We start from the raw sequence: 25,798 nt of genomic DNA on the forward strand, positions 1-25,798 counted from the left end.
TTCAGATCTTGTTTGATGTGACTTTTAATGTGGTCTTGAAACCAGTGTCCATCCCAAACATGCTCAACCAGTCCAGGGTCACAGCCTCACCACTGACGAGTTGCCATCACTTGTTGGAACTGACATCAAATAAATACAATTTTTATATAAAACAAGGTCTAAATATTGTAAATAAAAAATCCCTGGCTTGCAGAAGCACACCCTGTTCATTGTTCAGCTGAACGTGGAAAAAGGTTTGGTTTTGCCTCGCAGATACCCCAGAGGAAGCATTAAGATTAAGAAGACAGCTAAGTGAATGTGCTATAAGCGTCTATGATCTGAGTCAGCTTCTGGTAGCTGCTGGGAAATGTGCTCTTAAATCCTCTTAGTCTGCTGTGTTAATGCTTTATTGGTACCTCACGATGTAGACGAACCTTTATTTGGTGGCAAAGCGTTTCGAGGTTCAGTGTGTGGTCTTGGTTTTGATTAGAACTTATGCCTGTGGCCCAATTGTCATTGTGATACACAGCAGCACAGCACAAAGTGCACACAGTGAAATGTGTCCTATGGAATTAGCCCATCACCCTTGGTGAGCAGCAGGCAGCCATGACAGGCGCCCGGGGAGCAGTGTGTGGGGACGGTGCTTTGCTCAGCAAGCTAAGAATCAGAACCGGTAACCTTCTGATTACGGGGCCGCTTCCTTAACCGCTAGGCCACCACTGGCCCCGCTAGGCCACCACTACCCTCAATGGGTTTGAGAAGGGGGTTTTCAATCCCACATTGGTAAATTAGTGCTGTCGAATTGACCCAAAATGGTCCAAGTCCCTATTAAGAACCTTAAGGTCAGACCCCAGTATCTACTTGCCTTGCATGTGAACAGGGTTAAGGAACACATGGATGGATATGTGGATCACCGGGTTAGAAACCACAGGGATGCTCAGACATTGCACAGTTTGGGAACGACTGATAGATGCTCGCTCAGGGCCGTGACGTCGCAAGGACATGCGCAGGCATCATTGATCGGGCTGCGACGCAATACGCAGAGAGCTTTTCTATTTAAATTAGGGTTTGGCTCCATTAGTGCGTTCAAAGAACCGTCGTAGATAGAGGAAGCGGATGTTTCAAGGACAACTCGGCGTGTATTCCGTATTATCGGCACAACGTGCAATATCAACTGCAAAAAAATAACAGGGGGGGTGGTGGTTCTGCCGAGCATCTTCTCGTTCCCTTTCAGTCTTTGAATCAACGGGACGATACGAGAAACAAATGTAATGTTACACCATGAAGATTTTGTTCCTCCTTCCCCGCTGCCTCGGAAACGGGAGAAATTCATGTCATCAGTTATTCATGTAATGTTTACGGCCACGGAATGCGGCGCGCATTACAGCGCACCGGGCACCGGAGAACGGCAGGCCGAATCCATGCAGAGATCGACAATGCCTTTCAAAAGACATTCATTTGCCCCCTCTACTTCCACGCGCCACAATATTTCTTTAGAGGGTAGCCTCAGCTATCTGCTCACTCCTCGAATCCATTCATTCCTGGCAAAATGGATAAATCAGGATTTTTTATTTATTTATTTCCCCCCCCTCTCCCCTCGGTACATTCTGCTCTTCTCGCATCATTTTACAAGCTCACCCCAGACAGCTCATCTTGCAGCCCGCCGTTGCTTTGAGCCAACGGAGAAGGAAGTCAAGTCGGGAGGAACCATTTGCACATATATACGTACAGCGGGAAATAAATAGCTTAAACACATCAGTGGTTTTCCCTCTCCCCCTCTCTCCCTCTCCGTCTCTGCTGGAAAAAAATAAAAAATTAATAAAAATTTTGCACAGACAGATGCCCGACCTGCTATTATCTGCGTACAGCCGAGGCCCGTCCCCCCCCCCGTTGGACATGCAGGAATTTAGAGCGTTACTGCCGAGCTCAGATCATTACTATTCCAACCAGATTTGGGGACTAATCTCTTTTCTCATGCCCTAATACAATTAAGTGGCATTCAGCAGCGATTGAAAGCCAATTTACCATTCCATAGATCAATTTTCCCTCCCATGAAAGACCGACTGGAACGGCAGCCGCTGGCCATAGGAAAGCCTTTGAGCTCCTGGGGTGGATGGAAAGGGGGGTGGGAGCTGGGGAGAATCGGGAAGCCGGTGCCCATTGTTTTTTCTGGAGTCTGGTGGGGAGCCGTAGGAAAGTCGCAATTGCCAGAATATTGAGGCGTAATTTTTGCGAAAGGCCGGGCAGAGTCTGAACCAATTTTCTCTCGAATGTGCAAGAGGTTTTATTTTCCTTTTCCTCCAGGCTGTTAAGCGGGGCTTTTGTGCCAAACTGGAGTTCTCCAAACACGTTCCCTTTGTACTTGTATGGGTTTCCCGTGGGCTCTCCAACTGTTCACACAGGTTAAACAGACTGCCGGTTCTAAATGGGCTCTGTTATGTCTAAAGTCAGAAGGTAAAAGTTCGTTCTGGTAAAAACGTTCCAATTAAATGCTTAATTTTAACTCAATTCATCAGCGGACGTTCCTATTCTTAGCTGCGTCGGAGTAGACAATAAAATGACCGCCACGCTGCTCCTGCTTTTCTTCCCACTGATCTCGGGTTTCGGTAATCGAGTGAATCTCGGGGTTGAAGGATTGGACTAACACTGTATTTCTATTTACAAAAACCCAGTACTGTCTCTTTGTGGTCCTGTCCGGGGTTGTTCCTGCTGGCGTAGTCCCTACTTTCATGTGACACCGACGTTGATAAGGCAGCTTGATGGTAATGCCGAACAGTTTATTCTGGCTTGTTTTCTGCAAGGAGCTGTCTTGACCCGAATCGGATTAGTAGACCCTCGGTTAAGTCTGTGTTCTTGCACGGTGGCATGAGTCCAGCTGGACAAGACACGGTTTACAGGGAAGTAGAATTAATGCCAAAATTTAGGCCCCTTTCAACTATTTTTTTTATCTGATCTGGCGTTTTGGGGGACCCTGGACGGTTATTTTCAAAGACATTTTTCTCCTTTCCGCATGTTCGTGTGGACAGCAAAGCGTATTAACCTGACCTATGACCCCAAACACGTCCTAAAGAGAACAATGCCAGAGGGCACATTTGTAGAAATGCGGTTCGATTGGAACAAGTGGGGAGCCTCTTGTTTTGTGGCGACGGCCAGGTTGACAGATGGGATTTGGTGGCATAGCCGGGCCCGCGGTGTGGGCGACGGGGCTGTTGTGTCTGGTGTATGTGGCAAGATGGACCCTACGCTGGTACATTTTATTTCTCTGGCATCGTCCCCGACAGACGACAGTGGACGGAATGGTCATCTGCCGGCAGAAGGCCATCAAGATGAAGAAACGAAAAGAACATAACGGCCATTTTTTTTTTTAACGTTACTCTGCTGCTTCTCCTTTTAGCTTCGGGCCTAGCAGCCAACTCCCACAGGCGGTTTAGGGAAAATGTTCTGCAAAATGCTTCCTCAACATTACCATAACACTGTCAGAACGTGTTATGGCAGAAGAGAATGCGTAGGTGGAGAAGGACGGCGGAAGACGAATCCTTCAGCAGAGCCCCAGGAGAGGCTGCCACGTTCGTGGCGCGAAGCCGTCAGTAAAGCTTGCCGCTAATGCGGAGAGGAATCCGCGCCCGCTTCAATATTTATGCTAATGCCACCTCTGCAGCAGGTGAGTGCACCGGCGCGCGGAGGCCGCCCCTGATTGGAGGACGCACTTCTGCCCACGCGGGGGCCGGCAACCCCCGGAGAGTGGCCGGCTAGCCGTCCCCTCTCCCGGCCTCTAGTGCCGTTCGTTTTAACATCTTCACTTTGTGAAGGGTTTCCTGCGCAGAGGTGATCGGGGGGTAGCAAGTAATGGCTGCCCTCGGCCATTTACGGTGAGGCAATTACACCCGTCCGTCTCACGGCCTACAGCCGGCCATTTTCTGTGCGTCTTTCATCCCCGTTCTTACACCTTTCAGCCCGGTGAGTGGTCAAAACTCAGGGACACTTAATGTCAAGCGGGATCCGATGTGTGTGATAGAAGTGTTAAAACAAAATGGCTGCCTGATAGGAACAGGGCGGCTTTGGAAAACAGTTGGGCTTTATTTCTGGGCTAGAAAATAGGAAACGCAGGAAAACTGTCACACACACACACACACACACACAAATGTAGCTGCAAATTCTCAATAAGTCAGCAGACATGGCTACATTTCACCCACTAGGAGAAATATTGTTCTAATGAGCCATCGCCAGCAACCAGGTCTCCATTAATAGTTGATGAGCCCCAATGCAGACACAGCCCAACCTACACAACAGCCAACCCCAAAGCCACGTGACACGTATACGTTCCAGACCGCTTTCTCGCTTGCTCCGCTGTGGGGCAGAAGACAGTCACACGACAGTCAAACAGCGGCGAGGAGGCGGCCATTAATCACCGCGCCTTTAATAATTCTAATGCCTTTAATGCGCTCGGCTCACTCACACCACAGTTCTCTCGCGAAGCACAATGGACTAGCCTGAGCCTCCAGGGACGGCTATACGGTTCGCGAGAAAGTATGCACGCATCACGCTCACAAACACACATCCACGCTTCTCGCTTCCTCATGACATTTCTCTCTCTCTCTATTTATTTATTTTTTTTAATAAGCCATTTGAATTCATTAAGCGTTTTCTTCCCCTGCTGGTAATGTCATCCTCTTATAAATATATGTCTTTTTTTATTACTCATTATTTTTCATCTTCGCCTTCACAGATTATTAGTGGCGCTCCAACGATATTTTCTCCTGTCACACAGTGTTCACACACTTTTCTTTTATTTTCCGCTTAAGGTCGGAACAGGTATTAAGTAGGAGCGATCTGCTTAAAAAAAAAAAAATTATCCAAGGACAAATTTATCTCTGTCAATTTATCTTTTTAAATCTTTTTTTAATTTTTTTTATGTCTAAAATTCTATCATCTGCCAACCTGAGGTCAAACTAAGTAACAAACGAAACAAAACAAAAAAAAAATGAATGCGTTGCATCTTCTGATGACCCAGTTATGCTCAGAGAGACAATCATCGCTTCTTCCAACCAGCCCTTGCGTGTAGATGACACCAGGACTAATGAGACTGTTTGTTATCTCAACAAATTGTAGTTGTCAGTTGTCACCGTTCCTACTGATCCTGAAAAAAAAAGTCTTTTTTTTTTTATTAGCGTAATAAGCAAATAGTTAAAGGTGTCATCTTGTAAAATGTGCTATTAATGCTGATTATTGTGGAGAGACAAGTCAAAAAAAAAAAAAAAGAGAAGCAATTACTCTTGAGACGTGACGTGCCGATGTAGTCATGGAAACAAAATATATATTTGGTTTCCATCGACAACATAAATGTTTAGGCTTCCATTAGACACCATATAGAATGATCTATCAGTCTTTTGTCAGAGACAAGCTATTATTGGTTTACCTGCATTTATTGGAGGTTTTAATGTAATTAGCTAGAAAGATGAGGGTAGGCCATCATTTTTTTTTTTTTATGTTGACCACAGTCTTGTCTATTATTGATGTCAGTTGTTATTTTTCTGATTGCATAATGTGTAAATGCTATTGACCCCAAGCTCATAATTTTAGTAAAATAAGAAAGTAAAAAAAAAAAAAAGAAGCAGTTATTCTTGACAAGTGACAAGCCATTGTAGTCATGGAAACTAAGATAAGAAAAGATAAAGCAAGGCTTTATTGATCCCATGTCAAATTCACTTGTCTCAACAGCTTAATCCAAAAAAGATATTAAAATATAAAGGAATATGAAATGAAACAGGATATCTTTTTTTAATCAGGCTTATATTTGAGACTGTATAGGATGTTCTTCTTGGCCATTTCGTAAGACCAGCTACTATGGGATAGTTTTACCAGAATTTACTGGGAAGCTCAGTTCTCTTTTTTTTTCGGCCCAGCCTGACCCAGACGGCTGTGTCTCCCCGGCCCCAGATATCCACTGGTCCATTGCGTGCGCTGCGGTGTGGATTTATGCTTGGACACCAGCACAAGCTTTTTAATTGCGCATGAGTGGGCCTTTCAAGACTTTTCCTGAGGGCGAGCGAAATGGGCCCGTCCCGGCCCGAGCTGTGCGTGAATGTCACTGGAGTCTTTGGGCCCGGGGGACAGGCAGACTGCGAGGGTCCTGCTCCGTGGAAGGACGAGGCTCTCTCTCTCTCTCTCTCTCTCCTTCTTGCGCAACAGTGCAGGCTGAAAGATGCGCGTCTGGGGAAACGGCACCGCGTCTGAAGCAGAAAACGCGGGGATGAGCGGGCCACGCAACGCGAAACGTTCCCAACGTTATTTTTGCAAGCGCAGGCCTCGGGGGCGATAGCACGAATGCTAGCTCGCCACGCGCCTTTTTTCTTTCTTTTTTTTTTAATACGGGGTTGTTAGCAGTTCGGCCGCGTCTAGGGAGCCCGCTAGCTTTCATCCGCACACTTCATGCGTCCCGGCGGTGTTGCCGAGTCTCGTTGCGGTCCTGGGTATATTACCATCCCTCCCCCGTTCCGCTGCTGCTCTTTATTCTACCGTACGGGGCAGGCAGGGAGAACCACGGGAACGCTGTTCCCTTGCAGACTCTCGGCTCTCGCCGTTTAGATTCCAGATCTTTCCCGGCCCGTGTGTGCATGTGTGTGAATGTACACGCGTGTGTTTTACGTTCCGTAAACCACGCCATTACTTCAATTTCGCTTATCCCCCCCCCCGTGAGATTTTTAGATGAAATTGTACATCATGAAATCATGTCTGAGTCCAAGAATGTGAAAGCATGCATAGTCCTCTGGAAGGAAGAGTTCAAAAATTCCTTACAGTTTTGGTAGTCACTTCTGCCGCTGGAGCGATGGTATAGGGTGCACTATATAGCGTGGTAGTAGCCTAGTGGGTAACACACTCGCCTATGAACCAGAAGACCCAGGTTCAAATCCCGCTTACTACCATTGTGTCCCTGAGCAAGACACTTAACCCTAAGCTGCTCCAGGGGGGGACTGTCCCTGTAACTACTGATTGTAAGTCGCTCTGGATAAGGCCGTCTGATAAATGCTGTAAATGTAAATGTAAACTACAGAAAGAAGAAGAAACTGTATTGTTTTTCCCCATAACTACAGGCTAGTGGTTGAAGAATACCGGGGTTGCTCGCCTATGAGCTAGAAGACGCAGATTCAAACCCCCACTTGCTACCATCGTGTCCCTGAGCAGGACGCTTGACCCTGAGTGGACTCCAGGCGGACTGTCCCTGTAACCACTCTGGATGTCATAAGTGTTGCCAAGTGTCGCAAGTTCTGCACTGCATCATGAGCACACCTCCAGAGGGGGCAGTGCGGCACGGGACTACGCGACATTTGCACAGCCGGGAGCGTTTTCCAAGTGAACTTTTCTGTGCGGAGGAGACACGTGTGACCTTGGCCCTGTATCCCCACTGTGATGGAGAGTGTCCCTCCCTTTTTTTTAATTTTTTTTAATATATATATATATATAAAATATATATATATATATATATTATATATATTGTCCCTCTGTGTGTGTTTGGCGGGTTCCCGAGCTCCGTTTGGTTGAGCCTCGGGACCCGTGCGCTCTGCCGCATTCATCAGCGGCGTTTGCTGTTATTTATTAGGCTGATGTGACAGGCCTCTCCACATGCCACAGGAAGGGAACACATTTACATATGACCTTGCATAATGCAATTGTGTGAGTGAGAACTCGCGGGGAGTTTTATCGCCGGCAAATGATCGACTCCGCTGACTTTTCCCTCTCGCTCGTGACGGCGGTGCTAAGAAGCTTAGTGCGATCAACAAACAAAATCATCTCATATCCGACCGTGTGTGTGTGTGCGTGCGTGTGTGTGTGTGTGGGGGAGGGCGCATTTTTACAGTTATGGTCCTGCCTTCTTTCCGATGTCTGGGACTGTAGCACGCACTTGGAACTATCGTTACCATGGTTGCATTGTCACCTTATGGCTAATACGTTAAGATGGAAAAGCGATTCCGCTTGGAAAATGAGTATTTTGTCCAATCACCTGCCGTGAATTTCAACGCTGTTATGGGGGAGCGTATGGTGCCTATAAGTCATGTTCTATATGTGTAGTAATTCGTATTAAAATGCGAGTAACAGCCTAAGTAAAATAATTATTGCAGATTTAGGAGGCGCCGTGCACCAGGCCCTCTTCATCACCATTATTGTGTCTGTACGGAGGGCTGCTGGGAGAGGCTGCCGCCATGAAAGTTTCATGTGGAAAATATCCCGTAGGCCCTGAATCATTAATGATGTTGTATGCGGGGTAGGGTACCTTCGCCGGGAATACTGCTCCGGTCACGTTCCTCACGTACATCGGATCCGGCGCCTTACCTGCCGCGAGACAAATGGACTGTCCTCCTCCGCCATTATCGCTGCAAAAAGCCTGTCGGCCTGTAAGCCTCTGCGCTTCTCTTCAGGTCATTGCGCTGCTACTGCTCGTAGCTGAATCGGTTTTCTCCTTTTTCCTCACCCTTTCCTCCAAAGCTGATTGGTATTTAGACACATCCGTGGGACAAAACTGTTTCTTCGCTGATGAAAGGCTCATCAGCAGATCAGATCAATGTGAATAAATTTCCCACAACCCATCAGCATTGTAATCAGGATGGCGCTGTAGCGGAGGGAGGGGGGAAAATCAATCCAGCACAGGCCTTGAAAAAAAAAGAAAAGAAATTGCATTAAATAACATATAGTATTTTGATAACACATCAAAGGCCATTCAGATGGCATGGAACCTATAAAACCGTTATCATTCAGAGGACATTACTGGTGGTGTACCTGCTACAGACAGGAAATATATAGAAATAATAAAAAACAAATTATAAAAAATTATAAATGGATAATCTCATTTGGGGGGACATTTGCCCCATTTTGGAAGGAAGAGTCGCTGTCAATTGATACATGGTGATTGTGATGGGTTCGGCTTTATCAAACATTTCTATCTTGATGGTTCAACCCTCAAACCACATGTATGGGCAAGGCCATAGTTATAATGAATAAAGGGGATCAAAGTGGGTAAGAAACTCACCTTTGACCATTTCCGCCATAGTGTCAGATTTGTAACTACCGTTTGTAGTCACTACAGTTTGTAAAATGTATACAATGGATGTAAGAATCATTTTTTTTGTCCATAAAAGTGTTAACACTCTTACGTTTGACGTCCGCTGGCGGACACGATGATCGGAAATTGGTGCACCCATTTGGTATCTGGCAACATTGCTTGCGTTATGTAGTTCATGTGACACATTCATGAGTCCTGGTTTTAATTGTCCCAAAAACAAGAAGTAGTGTGGTGTTTTCTTTCAGTTTTAAACTGTCTCTTCGTGTAAATGCTGAGGACGTAGTCGTCAGGGCCCCCGTGAACAAGGCGGACACACTACGTCTGTTACGAGCTTCTGAAAATATGGCCCATTGTCACACAGGTTCCGAGTCAGAGCGCCGCATCTCGAAATGCAAGAACGGAGGTGGAACAAACGCTCACGTGACTCAGGCCCTACCGTACCATGCGCAGATCGCCCTGCGCTCTGTTTGGGGCTTTAGTTCAACCCGTCTGTGGAGAGGAATGCGAGTGGAGTTTGGGGGGCTTTGATCGTGCCTGCAGTCGGCGTAAAGCCCACCCCCCACCCCCTTCGAAAGCGCATTTCATAAAGAATGTTGTGGTCGGCCGGATAAATCGAGGCGCGGATCTTTAAATAACGCACCCCTCGCCACTCGTTCTCCTGCAGCCGGCCCTTTTCGCCTCTTTGTTTGTAGGGCGGACGCGGCGAGCGCCCCGATGAATGTTTAAAGTGCCTCCTTAATGCACCCACCTTGCGGCCTTAACGGGCCTGGTGGGACGAGGCACATCCACGTGTCGGGAAAACGAAATGGGACAAACGGGTGGTAGTAGCCTAGTGGGTAACACACTCGCCTATGAACCGGAAGACCCAGGTTCAAATCCCACTTACTACCATTGTGTCCCTGAGCAAGACACTTAACCCTAAGTTGCCTCAGGGGGGGACTGTCCCTGTAACTACTGATTGTAAGTCGTATGATAAATGCTGTAAATGTAAATGACAAACGGCTGACTTTTAATCTGGCCGCACTCTGAGAGCGCTTTCGGGGAGGCGGAGCTCGAGCGCCGCCGTGCCTGTTGTGACTGTCCCTGTCTCGCAGCTCCCTCGGCGGAATAAAGGGGACATTGATCGGCCAGGCGGCACAGACCAGACCAGCCACAAGTGTATGCCAAGACGTTTGTCCCGGGTTGGCCCACAATGCTTTTCCTCTCGACCCAGCATTATTTCTGTAGTTTTTTTCGTTCTGATTTGTGCATTTTTTTTCTTTCATCAGTTTAATTCATCCGTAAAGCTCTCTCGCTCCTCAAATCCCATAGGAATAATCTTTCGCTTGTGGCAGAATATTGCTGATCTCCTTACATAATGTTCATTTGGGACAAAGACAATTGCTCCTCAAAAGCCCCCCAAGAGCTTTAGGTGAGTCTTATCTGAGATTTGCAGGCGATATCAGAAAAAGTTAAGGTCACGAGGGGTTTTCTGCAAAGAACCAAAATTTGATCACATAAAAACGGTACGAAAACAGAAACATAGCATTTTTTCACCGTCATTCGCCTTCATGCGTTTCTATCTAAAGAGAACAAGCAGATTACGGGGGTAAATAATCAGTAGAAATCAGGCTCGGGTGGACCCTCTAAAATGCGCTGATGAGAAAGAGGAATGAAGTCTTGCACGTTGGCTGGAGATGTATTGTACCTTTAATTAGCAGTCGCTCCACGGATGCTGAGAATCGCACACGGGGCTTGTGGGGAAAGTGGAGGCGGCTCCGGAACGCCCGTCGGCAGTGTCGGACATTCCGCTCTAATGAATTCAATTCTTTAATCAAGGCGCGCGACGCGTCGGTATTGAATTAGGCTATCTTGGTATCGCTTAAATAGCAGCTATGCTGGTAAATATCATTCGGGGCTTTTTAAGCCCGTTTCATTTAATTAAACGGCGTCCTTGGGGCGTCCTCGAACGCTCCGATTCCTGGAGAAGAAAGGAAAGTTGTGGAGCTGTTTACATCGGCCCTCCGCTGAAATTCCACAGGAATAGCATCACTGTGGGTTTATAAAAATGGGGATTTTTTTGTTGTTGTCGAGTGCAAGCTGAGAACGGGTTGTTGAGGTTCTGTGTAAGATAATCAAGGTCAAAGATCAGGAAGAATAATGGAAAAGATGGCGATATGGACAAGTTGCCTGGGCCTGGTGACGCCACAGGGCCCGGGCGCCGAGGTGCTTTCTCCTCCGCCTCCCCCGCCCGCAGTCAGGTTCATCATCAGCCTCCCACCGCCGCCGGTGCGGTAGGGAATGAAGCTGTGACTCATGCCGCCGGGGTCGAGAGCTGTCCACCCAGCTGGAGGGTTGTTGGCTCGACAGACCCAGCCTCGCATGTGATGATGAGGACCTCCGGGGCCTCGGGGCGGATGATGAGCGTGTTGCCGAGGGCGTGAGAATGAATCCGATTCGCTCAGGTGTCGATAGCTGTGAGAGAATGGAGCTGAAATAGGAATGTGCCCACACTGCATTAACGACTCTGGGTTTTCTACTTCAGACGCCAGTTATTAGCACCTTATAGATCTAAGAGATACAGATATGTGATACTTGCCACAGTCTTTCTTTTCATGAAAATGCATTAATGCATAATAAATATAATAAGACATGTGTACATGCATATGACATGCAGAGTGTATGTGCTTAAAATTACAATGATGAACATTTAAAAATGCATTAAGTCATATAGCTGTCTATACAAGTAGTTTTTTTTTTTTGTAAAGACCTAGATCAGGAAACATCCGGCTACTTTGCCCTTATTGTCTTTGTTTGCATCCATCCTACATCCTTTGAGATGTAGTACGCTGTGGCAAATAGGATGAAGGTTCACACGTCTTTTTAACACCAAACAAGCAAAAGATAGGAGTACAGCATGTGACTGGTCTGTGACCAGTTGGATGTTTCAAATTAAAAGTCCATAGGCAACAGCAGTTGTTTCAGACGGGCTCCACGGTTTATTTTATATTGTTATAGAAAGTATAATGTTATGGCAGCAAGGTTGTTTTTGTCATTGTGAGTCAGTAGGCTTAGTAAACCGTAGGCAGCTGTGTGTTGGGACGGAAGAAAGCCTTTATACACACACACACACACACACACACACACACACACACACACACGTCTTTGTTTTCATGTGAAAAATACAACCAAACATAAGCAGAGCAAGAGGAATTAAAGTTCACGTTTCCGTTGTGAGGAAGTCAGCAATTCTGCCCACATTTCTGTATTTCACACACACACTCACACATAAAAAACACATATATACATATATATAGTGAGAGAGAGAGAGAGAGAGGTAGAGATTGTTAGAATTTTCTTCTCTTTTTTTTTTCTTTCTTTCCTTTCTCTTCTCCTTGTTCTCTTCGTGGTAAGTGGAGCAGAGCTCAAACTGGCAGGTTTGGGGGATTTAATTGAAATTGTATTTTGACAAATAAGCATTTAATGGTGTAAAATAGGCCATTGTGCATGTGCGTCTGCAAGCCCGTGATAAGGCGTTCGCCGCAGCGCAATGAGACTCGCCATAAAAAAAAAAAAAGACCGGCAGAGAATTTATAGGAATAACAACCGATTGAGAGAGAGAGAGAGAAATTGCACACAGCAGAGATTTAGCCCATCTTTCTCTTGCTCATCTCTCTCCCTCCTGCTCTGTCCTCCTGTCTCTCGCCGCAGGCCTAGCTGAAGCCCTACCATTTTCCACACACTCGTCTTTTTTTCTGCTCGTTTATCTGTTTGTCTGTCTGTGCCCGGAATGCATCCTGCCTGTGATCCCCTCCCTTCTTCCCCATCCTGCATTGCTGCCTTGATGCTGAATGGTTGGAGAAAGGCATTGTGGGTTGTTTTGTCCTGGATATGAGCCTGTGTGGATTGTGTGTGATGTGACAGTTGCCAGTTGTGGTTGCGATGGGCTCCTGTTGCGTAATTCGCTTTCACTTAAAAGCTGATCTAAGGTCAGTTTGCTGCTACCGGTGGCTGGGCTCTTCTTGACCCCTTTAAGACTTGTCCATCTTTTCTGTACAGCATCTTCATAAAAAATAAAAATAAATAAATAATAAAAATGAACAGTAAAGACCAGTTCATGCTGCTGGTTTTATGGGGTACATAAATCATTTGTATTAAGGAAATAAGCATAAGCATTGGACCAAATAAAAATGGATGAAAATCATTATGGCAAACTATAACAAAAGAAGCAGGATTCACAAGGGGATCAAGCCTCATTATAAAAAGAAACATACTGTTTCTAACTTAATATCGATAATAAAGAATCTATATTATAGATTCTTATAATAAAATCACTATATTAAAATACATTTTCTGGAAACACAAAAACTGATAGACAAAAACATGATTTTTATACATCTTACTTGTCAGGCTTAAGCATCTACTTACTATTGTTTTACACACAACACAAGACACTCAGGAAAGTCTTCTATAAAATGGCATAGATTGTCTCCAGGAGACAGTACACCTCATCCAGACAGTGGAACCAGTAATAAAGAAGATGATATCAAAACCCTCTGATATACTCCACACAGCCATAGTTCAGACATGTTCTCTGAAATCCTGTGGAATTCATGGAATTCTGAACAGTAACAATTTTACATCCATATACAACAATTTATCCATATAATCAAAATCAGAATCACATTTTGTGTGCAAGTATGTGAGTGAACACATACAAGGGATTTCATTCCAGTCGATGGTGTTTTTCAAGCACAGTATAAAGAAAACCAACAATAAACAGTAAATTATAGAATAAATATAGATATTTTTAGATTACTGAAATAATACTAAATCCAAATTTAAATAAGCAGTATGGTAGTAAGTAGTAACTGTAATGGGTGTTGGAACCAGTAATTAAAAAAAATGAAATACATAGTTAAGTTTTACATAGCGTGTCTCCTGCTCGGAATGGAACATCTGACACAGTATGGCTACATCTGGACACCTCTGGGCCATTTGAGCAGAGGCGGCAAGCTCCACGCCGATCCACACCTCTTTCATTTCAACCCCTCTCATGTCATGGTAGTTATCAGATACCGATGAGGTTCTCCGCAGGGAGCCTCTCGCATTTTTGTTCAGTAATACTCTTTCTGTGTGAGTGTGTGTGTGTGTGTGTGTGTGTGTGAATTTGTGAGCAGCCGTGATAGATGGAGGTGTAAGAGGAGTGAGACTTGGTGCAGTGAGACAGTGGGTGGGGTGGCGGTGGGGGGATGAGTTGAGGGAGAGCGGCACATTAGGTAATTGGCAGTGAGACCGTCGCCGGAATGAAATGATGCTAGTTAATCTCTGCTCAATTAATCAGCGCTGGAGTGCTCTTACTGTACGCTAATTATTTCACACTGTGCCACGTTTAGCCATACAGAGAAAGGAAGAGAGAGAGAGAGAGAAAGAGAGCAAGACCAAGAGATCCATACCAGCCTCTCACCAAAAACCTGCTTACTGTACCGCTATAGGCTCCATCTGAATAAGCACTAATTTGATTGGCTCAACTTTTCTTTTCTTTTTTTTAACTTGTTCGTGAGAATGTTTTCAGAAGCCTCTTCCGGGAGCAATCTGTTCCGTGCTGAGTGCAGGAAAAAAGACAGAAATCCAGCTGCCTGTTAGCACAATCTAACAAAATGTCTGCCGACAGCAGATAGAGGGGGAAAATTCGAAGAGAAAGAGTCTCTTTTAGCTTACGACATGACTCTAAATACAACCACCGGTATCTTGCCCCATCACTCCATTTTACATCATAGCCATTGTCTGGTACTGACATAGGGGAAAGAAGAACCAAATTTGTTCCAAACCATTGGCTGTAAAAACATGGACTTCATGGCTTCATTTGCCTTCATTGCCTGCAGAAATGAAGTGAAAGCCAGGTACCCTTTATTATTAGGTGGCACTGCCCCATTAATCAGGTGCTACACTCCCGAGTGCAGACACACTTTCTTACCATGTTGTAGAATAATTCGACTCTATAGGAAACATGATGGACGAATAAAACTATTTTTTTTTTTTTTTTAAATCACCGAAATTAATTAGGAGGGCTTAAAATTGTTCTGCATCTAGCCACAAGGGGCGCTAGACTTGTGGTTTCTGTTTCATTACACCAACTAGTCTAATGGAATGTTAATTTTTCAAGTACACATCATATTCAACTTAATCACCACAGCAATCACTGACAACAACACAAGTTCATAATATAGCATCCGTGTTTTGTGCTTCTGTCAGATGCGGATGGTTGAACTGTTGAAAACAAAACTTCTTTACCTTTGCTTTCTTTCAAGCTAGACTTTTAAGGTTTTTCAAATAGCCTTTTGGTAGAATGATGTTCTTATATACGCAGTGGTAATTGTACCCATGGTGGCGATTTGTGGGGCCAGCTAGAGGCAGGCTTTTGATGGAGGAGTCTGGCGAAGCCTTGGTGGAGTCGAGAGAGAGCTTTCCTGCAATTAGCGCCCCGAACGCGTAGCCGAGTTTTGAATCGCACTCTGTTCTACTTTCATCTCCTTTCCTCTTTCTGTCAGTCTTCCTCACTTCTTCCGCTGCTGTCTCCATACTTCCGCCTCTCCCCGTATCCAGCGCTAATGTTGTTTGAAGGCCAGAGCGGTTCTGGTGACTGCATGGCAAGATAAATTGTATAAAAAAAAAAAAACATATATATATATATATATATATATATGTTCTTCCCCCTCCCCTTTTCTATTTAAAATAATCCCCATGACTCACTGTGCACTGGTTCATTTTGATTCATGTCCTTTGGAAATGACCTAGGGAGCAAAAGATTTTTCGTGATTTAAACATTTCCAGCTAGTCAGCCACTGATCGGGAGAGGTGAGGGTCAAGCCTCCTGACCTCGCTTTTATTTTACTGGCAAATGTGAAACATGTGAAAATGCCAGAGGAGTTAATGACATTTTAACAAAAAGCATGTATAGGCCCTTAAGAGGGCAAATGTGACACGGATTAAGACTTCCTTTATTAGACAGAGAAGGCCGTACGTTCAGCACACGGCATCTGTTGTGGAGAGGGAATGTGAGGAGGTGAAAATGCAAGAGGGGATATTTATTTGTGTAATATGATATAATATGTGAGTGTGTGTATGAATGCGCAAGTGTCTCTTCAGACTCGTCCTTGCAGGGACAAGTGCCATATTGTTATTTATCCCTCTCTGCTGAGAGTTAGTGGAGTCTGTCCTCTCAGCACTTTCTTTCAGCACACACACACACACACACACACACACACACACACACACATACACTGAGGAGCAAGGTCACACCATTCAGCTCTGTTGTGTCTGGCTCTCCCAACCGGAGAGTCGAGGGGGAAAGGCCAGAGTAGTCCACTCCATCAGCTGCCCTTTCCACATACTGCACAGGTCCAACAGCATAGATCTGTACACTAGCCAGTAGCGCACTACACTCTAGTACTAAACAACCCAGTACACAATGGTGCACCAAGCGGCAGCTTACTGCTCTTACAACTCGACACAATAACCCTAAACAACCCAGTACACCTACCTACATAATACCACTCTGTAACTACACTCTGTAACTACTGCAGGTACAATGTAACTACACTATTACATATACAGCCATATATAATATCGAATAATAATAACAATAATAATATTAATAATAATAATAATATACTAAACAACAGGTCATGACTGCTGTACATTACAGTGTTATAAACTCTATATAAATTCATATAGAACATGCTACTTTAATTTAATTTATCTTGAGTTATTGTTTTCTTAAAAAAAAAAAAAAAAACATAACAAGTGATGGACAATTTGATGAAAAATATATTTTGCTGTTTCCGCAATTAATAACTAACTGTTTTTTAAATAACCTGCTATTTTGTGTTCTCAAATGGTTTATGCTATTTTAAGACTTTGAGAAAAACATCTTTTGTCAAGAAAATATGAAACTTTTCTGTATTGCAGCTGGCACAGCAGAGTACACTGACATACAGTACACTACATCATCCTACAAGACAATTCTAGAATCCATGTTATTATTGATACAGTATGCATCTTCTTACATGTACTTTTTCTATATTACAACCCCTAACTACACCGCCTAAGTGTCGGGCCGTGCATCAGCAGGCTACTGTGAGTGTGTGTTGTGTGTGTATGAGTCACTGAAGACCTAATTCTAAATGTGGGTCCATGCGCTCAGACCGCCATACACATACACAGTGGAGATAAATCTGTGCGAGTATCTGTCAGCGGGGCTGATGGGCCCTTTGTGCCGAGCCTCTGCAGCGCAGTAAAGCCGACGGGGGCCAGTGGTCCACTCTCTGACCGGCTAAATTCTTTCGGCATCAGCGACCCAGCAGGGAGTCTCCCGCAGCACAAAACAGACTTTTGTCCATATGTAATTAACTCGGAGAATAGCCCTCGGAACCGTCCCTTCCGTTTTAGCCTCCCCCCGGCTCGACTTTTCCGCCGCTCCTCTCCCATTTATCTGGGAGAGAGGGAACAGGCATGGCACTTCTGAGTTTATTCAAAAGGACCGACTGAGCAAATGGACCACAATATGAAGCCGGCCTCTTGACAGGAAAGCGACTACATGAAAGTTAGTCATGACAGTCTGCAAATCTGCAGCCCCTCAAGCCTTTCCGGTCAACCCCAGCCGGGTCCGCTCCCCTTTCTCCCAACAAAGAGGTCCCTGCCCTGGGGTGGAAGCCATGCAAAAGTCCCTTGTTGGAAGATTGAGCCATTTCATTCCCCAACTATTCGTCAAAGCCAAAGGCATTTTTGTTTTCATCTCGCTTTCATGGCCGTCCTTCAAACCACTGTCCCTAGATGTTCCAGAGAAGTGCTCAATGCACTGTTCAATGCCGGTTGTTGTCAGGGAGGGAGCCGGCTTATGACTTGGTTAGATTTACTAAACATTTCACTTGCCCTTGTGCGACCTACATGGCCAGTCTGTTGTTGTAGCACACAACACAATCGGCTACTTGGAGCATGAAGACTTAAGTAGGAGGAACAGACGTGATTGAAATGGAAGGGTCTACCCTTTTAAGGACCTTTAAACGAGCAAGAAAGAGTCGCCCTTTTGACATGGTTAGCAAACATTGCTTCATGCAGGGACAGCTTAGCTTTGGTAATAGACTTCAATCGTCAAATTTTGCTATGTCCTTTTTCTGCCTGGGTGGCTACACTAAATTGAGCCCCATTTGTTACCCCAAGTTTACTTGCCGAAATCCGACTTGATGTTTTGGGGGGGGGGGGCGTTGCGGCTGCTTAAGTAGGTTAAATGGACGAGCACACAGGGATATCCCCGTAGGGGGGTTGTCGGCGCATACGGTGCGGTTTCAGAGGGGACGGTCACTCCCGGACCTCGGATTGGCTGCAGCTCAATCCCGTTACCTACCCGGGATCCTGGGTCTATCTCAGTCTGCCTTGGATACTCTTGCCATAATTAATGAGTTCATTTCTTTGAATAAATGGCAGTTTACAGACTAGTTCCAACATTTTTCGTGATGGCTTGCATCCTCTTTGGTCTGTGAAGTTGTCTGATATGTTGGCTTGCAGTGCCGGCCTGTATAAGAAGGAGGGTAGTGTACACTGTGATGGGCACAAATGCTTGCAATTCCTTTTGTTGTCTTGCAGGAGGTGAGTGCGCTAGTCAGTATGCTGACTGTTAGCGGGAAAGTGAGATGAAAGGCGACTGTGCGTGTACGGATGTAACCCCCCGGGAAAAAAAACGCCCTCTCGGTCTCCCTCTGAAGTGGTCAGAGGGCATGATTGAGGGTGATCGGAACTTCGACTCCAAACGAGGAGGGTGAGAACCGTGTAAGGCCCCACAAGGCACTGTGGGTATGCCGAGGAGCTGCTGCTCTTCTTTTCAAGCCGGGTGCTGACGGCTTAATTGCAGTGAAGACTCGGAGCGGCAAAAACATCCATGGAAGGAAGGTGTATATCTCAACTTGACAGTTATCTGATTGCTATTATAAACCCCTGCTGGTCGACTGTCATCACTGGATGGGGAAGGGAGTGAAAATCTTGTGGAAAAAAGCTTGATGTCTCCACTCTTTTATTGTGTTTCCAGCTCCCCCCTGGTTAGCTTTGCCTCACAGATGCGCAAAGAAAACATCCAGTTCCTGAAATTGATTAGCGTCCATGCTGCTTGTGCTAGCTTTACAGTTAGTGATGGAGAATTTGTATGTCTATATGCCCTTGCATATCCATCGAGATGATAAGCGGCTCAGGACTCGCCGAGCCCACTGCTTTGCTAGTCCATTCTGTTTGCTCAGCCTGCCACGCAAAGAGGGTCTCTTTGTGTTTGTGTGTCCTGCTTTCCTTGCATTTCACATTACTTACATCTCCATCTTGACCGCTATGCGTAAAAGATCAGCCTGGCATGATGACAAGGCTCGGCCGACTCTAGAATATTCAGAATACAACAAATGGGATCAGGAAGGAGGCAGAGAGCATGGCGTGCGGATGGCCCTTAGGCCACGTGGCCATGTTTGGAGGGTGGGGTCAAAAGAAGGTAATGTAGGACATGTCACACAGGACTTTTGACTTTGTGTTTTGGTGACTCCCTGCTGTGAATGCAGGGACTACAGAGGAATGGAAGAATTCTGTGCTGGAAAGACAGAATGACATCAATGTGTGTGACGAATAGCAGATCCTTGAAGATGTTTGGAATGGGAGCTCACTATTACAGCCAATTGACTAGGGGTTACAGAAGATTGTGATTTATGTCCATTGAAGAGTGGTTATTTATGAAATCTATATATGAAAAATGCCCCAGCCTCAGCTTTCTGTTTTCATTTCATTTTTCTTTCATGTCCCCATTTCTATAGTGAATTATGCTAAGGTGCAACACTCTTCATGAATGTACACATAATGCATCATTCCATTAACTTTGCCTACTGATCTGTCATTCTGGATAGTGCTGAGAAATTCCATACCTATATAAATATATGAGTTATTTATATAGCAAAGAAATAGAAAAGCACTGTGCTTAAACCCAAACAGTGATTGAATTTTATTTTTTCTTTGCAGGAGAAAAAGAACATTAAAAGTAAGCCCCTTGTTCTTTACCGAAAGGCAGCATGCTTTCCTTAGATTCTGCACTCACCTGCTCTCCCTCCCTCCTCCTGTCTCTCTTTTTTGCCTGTTGTCCATACCACACACCTAGCCATTAACGGATGCTAATGCTAATGTTAATGCTAATGTGGGCTAGACAGTGGGGAGGGGGCGGGGTCTTGATTCAATGGTTTTTGTTGCTGCTGTGCTAATGGCTGACGGAACCCTCATCCATTTTCTTTTTTTTTTTTTGTAGTAATAATGTTGAGTACTTTATCGTAGTTAGTTTTATGGTAGTTTGCTTTATCGAGCTGACTTTTGCTTGGAGTTCCAGCAAAAGTAGGCTCCAGCAGAGTAGGAGCAGAGTAGAATCATTGCTCCAAGCACGCCATCAGGTTAACTGTGGTGCATTGCTCTCTGATCCTCTACATATGTTTCCAGACGTCTTAATAGCTCAAGTAATTGGCTTGTGTGGAATCAGTTTGTAAAATGCACATGCAACACACCTTGAAGAGATGAACACAAGGTGATCACGCAACAAAGTCAGTCGGATTTTTATTGGATTCTCACATCATTATGAGTTTGTCTGGCCTCTGAGCACATGTACAGGAACACAAGTTGCCCCCACATCTTTTTTTTAAGCATGGCGTTGCTTTATCAGTGACTCACATCACTGTTATTTATTTTAAAGTGTGTTTTTCTTGGTTTTATGTCTTCATTTTGACTTTCTTCTTGTGGTTTGTGTTCAGCATGAACTGCAGATATTTCGGTCTCACTAACACGCTAAACCCCCTTTTTTTAACCTTTTGGCAATGCACCAAAACAAATTAAAACAATTGTGACCTCCTTTGAGCTATGCATCTTTAAAATGCATAATGACATTTTCATGAAACACATACCACACATGGCAGTTCTGAGGGAACGTTTGATTTCAGAATTTTGTGGTTTTGTAATATATATTGACACATTTAGTGATGCTTGTTGTCTCTCTCTTTGTTTTTGCTGTAGACTCTCGGCCCTTGCCTGATGTAGCCATGACAGGCAAGTGCACGCGTGAGTGTGACGAGTATGGCCACTCGGACTCTTGCTGGATGCCTGTGCGCACTTCGCCGGAGCGCCGACCGAAGGTCCCCAGCAGCCAGCCCAAACTCTCCACCTTCATGACATCCAGCGGCAGTGCCGCCGATCAGCCCGGTAGCCAGGAGGCCATGGCCGTCGCCAACGGCGACGCGCCCAACCTGCTTGGTGACCGCAACCGCAATCTGCTCAACAAGAAGATGTCCGCCTCCTCCTCTTCCTACGACTCCTTCGCCACCGCCAGCTTTGCCACCAGCGAGGACCCCGGCCACTCCAGCGAGGACATCCCATTGGCACAGACGGGCGACTACAAGCCCACACAATGTGGTACCCTGACCCGTCGGGAGGTCTACCTGTGAGAGGAGATGCCAGGCGATCCAGAATCAACACCACCACACCGAAATCAACGCAGTAACAACCAGAGACTCATTTTGAGCAAAAATGGACTTTGTTGCCCACCCCTCTCAATACAAACCAATATCACATCAGCAAAACAAAAGAGCCTGGATTTAAAAATATGTTTTTCTGGTTTTCATTTCTACAAAATTTTTTCACACGAGAAGAGGCAGGGAAGGAACTGAGGAAGATGAGAAGGGGGACATGGCGGCCTTCGGCAAGCTGTCGGGTGTTAGGGCTGGCAAATTTGGGCTGATTACTCCACCGTTTGTATAGTGTAGACGACACCTCCATACCGTGCATGCATAATTCCCGTAGCTACATGAGCGACAACGACCAAGGATTTCTCCGCTCCCTTTCTACCCTCCTTCTGGAGATGATCATACCATTATGGCAAAGCAAAGGGGGATTTTTTTTTTTACTCATTGCCTCCCTTTGGCACAAACTATTGTTGCCTCAGATCATTCCGGTCATTCAGACAGACCAAAAAACAAATAACTAACCAACTAAAGAACAAACAAAAGCATGGCACTGATATTATTAACCCAACGTTCCAATAGAAACAGACCTGAGCGACTCAAGTCACTTCCTGTTTCTCTGTGGTTGATGCCATATTTGTTGAACTACTGTTTTTTATACACATATATAATTTTTTTGATTACCTGCTACTACAAGGAACCTACAGATGCCTGTTCAGAAGTGACACAAGTGCGTGAGCACGCGCTTTAAACCGTGAACACACATGTTCGAAAAACGACAACAAACACACTTTCAAGTGTGTGTTCACACTATGTACATAACTGAATACATTGGACCCATGCTTCACCGTCATTTCTCTCTCTCTCTCTCTCTCTCTCTCTCTCCCTCTCTCTCTTGCGTGCTTTCACTATCTCTGGATTATGTGAGAGTTAGTTGACTATAACCCAAGGGGATGTTATTTAGACATGACCAGTTCTGTGGTTGCCAGTTGTTGCTTGAATGCCGTAAAAAAATTAATAATAATATGTGTTCATGTGGTTGTGCACCTGTGGAAAAAAAAAAAGAATAATAATTCTTCAATGAAAAAAGAAACCATTATGGTTGCCAGGGTTTTTTTTTTTATAGTTTAAATTTTAAGTCATAACCCTGGTGTATCTGGCAAGCCCCACACAAAAACCCCACATCCATAGCAGCTGGCCATTAACCTTTCACTCGGCCGTGGAGTCCCAAGATAGTCATGTTCAAGTGTGTGTGATGATAGAGCAATAAAAAAGTAAACATGCAAAACAGGCACACTGAAACGCACTTACTCACACATTACACTTTTTACACAGATATGCTTATGACCAAGTCTGTCTGCCTTTTCTTTGTATACAATAGATCCATTGTACCTGAAAGAACCAGACTCATAGAATAGCAAATGAGGATCTGTATTCTCTGACAGACAGAAATAAACGAGTTCAGTTAGTGTCTAATCACAGAATGGGTACTACTGATGGTACAAGTGGACGCCATAGATATAAACCAAAGTACCGCACGCAAAAGAGTGACTGTAGAGTTCTCTAGAAAACGATCTAGTCAGTTTGAAACTGCTTTTAATCTTGATTTTGACATGGCTTTAAGATGATCCTGCTTGTATGTTTGTTTTCCAGTGAAAAGCCCTGCAGTCAATACAATTTCCGATCACACACACACATACACACACACACACACTATTCCCATTATACTATGAAAGTTTATTATATACTGTAGGAGCCAGAAAATCACTGCTGAAAGCGACCTAAACAACCTGAGATGCAATGAACGTTTTTTTTTTGTTTGTTTTTTTAATTATTATTATTATTTTTTTTTAATATATATAAACATTCTAGAACCCCTTTGGATTATAAGAGCTGCATTTTGGCAGTTGTACCTGTAGTCTGTAAGTACTACTCATTGTTAAAAGAAGTCCAATGCTTATAAACTGTATACATGAATATTAACTTTTTATTGCACGTTTAAAGACAACTTACTTCACTTATTCAGAAGGAGAAAAATCAATGAATAAAAAACAATAAAATGTAAAAATGAAAAAAAAACCCTCTAAACATGAAGGTCCATCTTGTTGCTTGCTTTTGTGGACAGACACGAGTCATGTAGGAAGAATTCTATTAATCAGTTTAAAGGGGGTCAATTATAGTCCAGATTCATTATACTTGTCTTTTTTATTCTTATTATTTATTTATTTGCAGTATTCTGTATTTTACTATTCATTTCATTGTTCATCAGCTAGATCTTCTGTTAATGACGTCTTTTGACCTTTTGAACCACAGGAAGATTTGCCAGCAGAGTTCATTCAGTTTTCTAGGAAGATTTTTGCTACTTTGAAACCATAGGGAGTTACATTAATTTGCTGTGTTCTCAATCACACCAAAACTGGAGATTGTCAGAACGATCAACAATGTTTTTGTTTTCATCTTTTTCATCTTTTATGTCACTTTGTACATTTGGAGTGTGCTTCTGTACAAAAAAAAAATCAAAGAACACAAAACATAAATATAGAGTGAATGCAAATTATGCAATTGTGCCTTTTTATACCGATTGGTATGATTCATTGTTGGTTTTGAATGACATGAAGCGGTTATGAAGAATTGCTTTCTAAAAGTGATGGGAGGTTTTAGTGCTGGACTAAATGCATTTTAATCATTTCTATATGATCGGTTTAAAAAGAAAAAAAAATACAATTTCTACACATACATGCAGACATTTATGTTGTGGCTTTTCTGAGTCGGACCAATCAGCTGTCAAAAGTAATTACAGTCTTAGGTGACACACAATCATCTGGATGCAAACCAGATTTAACAAATCTGAACTAATGGTCATAATCATAACAATTTGTGGGAAAAAAAACACACTGGTGGGTATTTGGCTAAAAGCTTTATGTGCAACAACCCTTATGCACTGAGGTGCCCAAGAGATTGGACAATGGGAGAAAGCCCAGAAACACTAATGCACAGGAAGAAGCTGCATGGTGAGGATGCTGATGGAGCACACACCTCAGGAAGGCGTTAAAAACAATTTTTCCCCCCTTCTTTGCTTTCTTAATGCAATCCCAGGCACTCTGAGATTTGCATAAAGAATTTTCCTTAACACACAAAAGAGTGAAAGAGACACAAAATGCACTTACATGAGTAAAATTATATGAGTAAAAATCCCATGGCTAGAGTTTTGGGGTCATCCGGGGTCACTCTTCTCCCACCCTGGGGTGTTTGCAATGCCAGCCTCCTCACCAATCAGATTTGTAATTAGAGCCCCCATTTTGTCCTGCAACTTGGATGTCGATGTAGAGTCAAGGAGCAGTGTGTCATTGTTTATTATGAGTCACTATGCACGGAGCTTAGCTGAACATGGCAAAATGTATTGGTACGCAAGTCCACTTCTATTTATGACTATTTTACATACGTTACTTTGCTTTTGTACAGGTACCTGTATATAAATTGCTTGTCATTTTTGTCTCTGCAAAAATTAAAATATAACATGGTAAAATTAAGCTGTCTTTTTTTTTATCTGTAACTTAATGAAATGAAACAGAGATGCTTCATACAATGAAGGAATGGTGTGATTGGGTAATAGCTCACTAGATACAATAAGAGCTTAAATGTTATTAAGTATCACATTTTAACATATTTTGTGTTAGTCTTTTAAGAAGAAGTACATTGGCTACATTCCTTTTTAATGACACAATGAGGAGTCCTTGGTGTTGCACTGAGTATCATTTACAGCGTATAACCTTGCAGAGTTTTTCATGCATGTGAATGGAAAAAATGGTTCAAGAGTTGGTATGCCATGCAGCTTCATCGAACAATGACAGTGGTCCATGGCTCTGTATTGCTGAATGAGATCTGAACTGGCAACTTCAGCTGCACAATGGAAAGCTCTTACCATCTAACACAATCTACATGTCATCTCAGCACCAAGTGGTCACCCTTAAGGTGTTTTTTAAAGCACGGAGCATTACAAGTCATAGCACACTTTATGCATAAAGGTAAAATATAATGCACGTTGATGTCTACATAGACTCACTCTTCTTACAACCCTGTGTTTTGCTCTGGTTTTTTGTGCTCTGATTCATCAATGTCTTAGACAGAACCAATGAAACAGCCTTGAAATTGACATCTGCCATATTTCATTGTCAACAATGAAAGTGATTGGTGAGCAGTGGGCAGCCATCAGTGGCACCTCAGTGGCACCTTGCCAGATAGGGATTCGAACCGGCAACCCTCT

General features: G+C 44.1%; 1 protein-coding gene across 4 annotated transcripts in view; it reads left to right on the forward strand.

Moving 5' to 3' along the window:
- pcdh7b (protocadherin 7b) overlaps positions 1-25,064 on the forward strand; it is a 121,979-nt gene extending 96,915 nt beyond the window's left edge. For 2 of the 4 annotated variants that reach the window (XM_028975382.1, XM_028975388.1), the window contains exon 3: positions 21,092-25,064. In XM_028975382.1, coding sequence (XP_028831215.1) covers positions 21,092-21,519 — 428 coding nt within the window. In that variant the 3' untranslated portion in view covers positions 21,520-25,064. Of the gene's footprint in view, positions 1-20,059; positions 20,079-21,091 lie in introns of all 4 variants that reach the window. The other 2 variants (XM_028975399.1, XM_028975409.1) reach the window with 2 other exon arrangements.
- The last annotated feature ends 734 nt before the right edge of the window (positions 25,065-25,798 follow it).

The sequence above is a fragment of the Denticeps clupeoides genome, chromosome 1 (assembly GCF_900700375.1).
Source record: "Denticeps clupeoides chromosome 1, fDenClu1.1, whole genome shotgun sequence".
Lineage (NCBI taxonomy): Eukaryota > Metazoa > Chordata > Actinopteri > Clupeiformes > Denticipitidae > Denticeps > Denticeps clupeoides.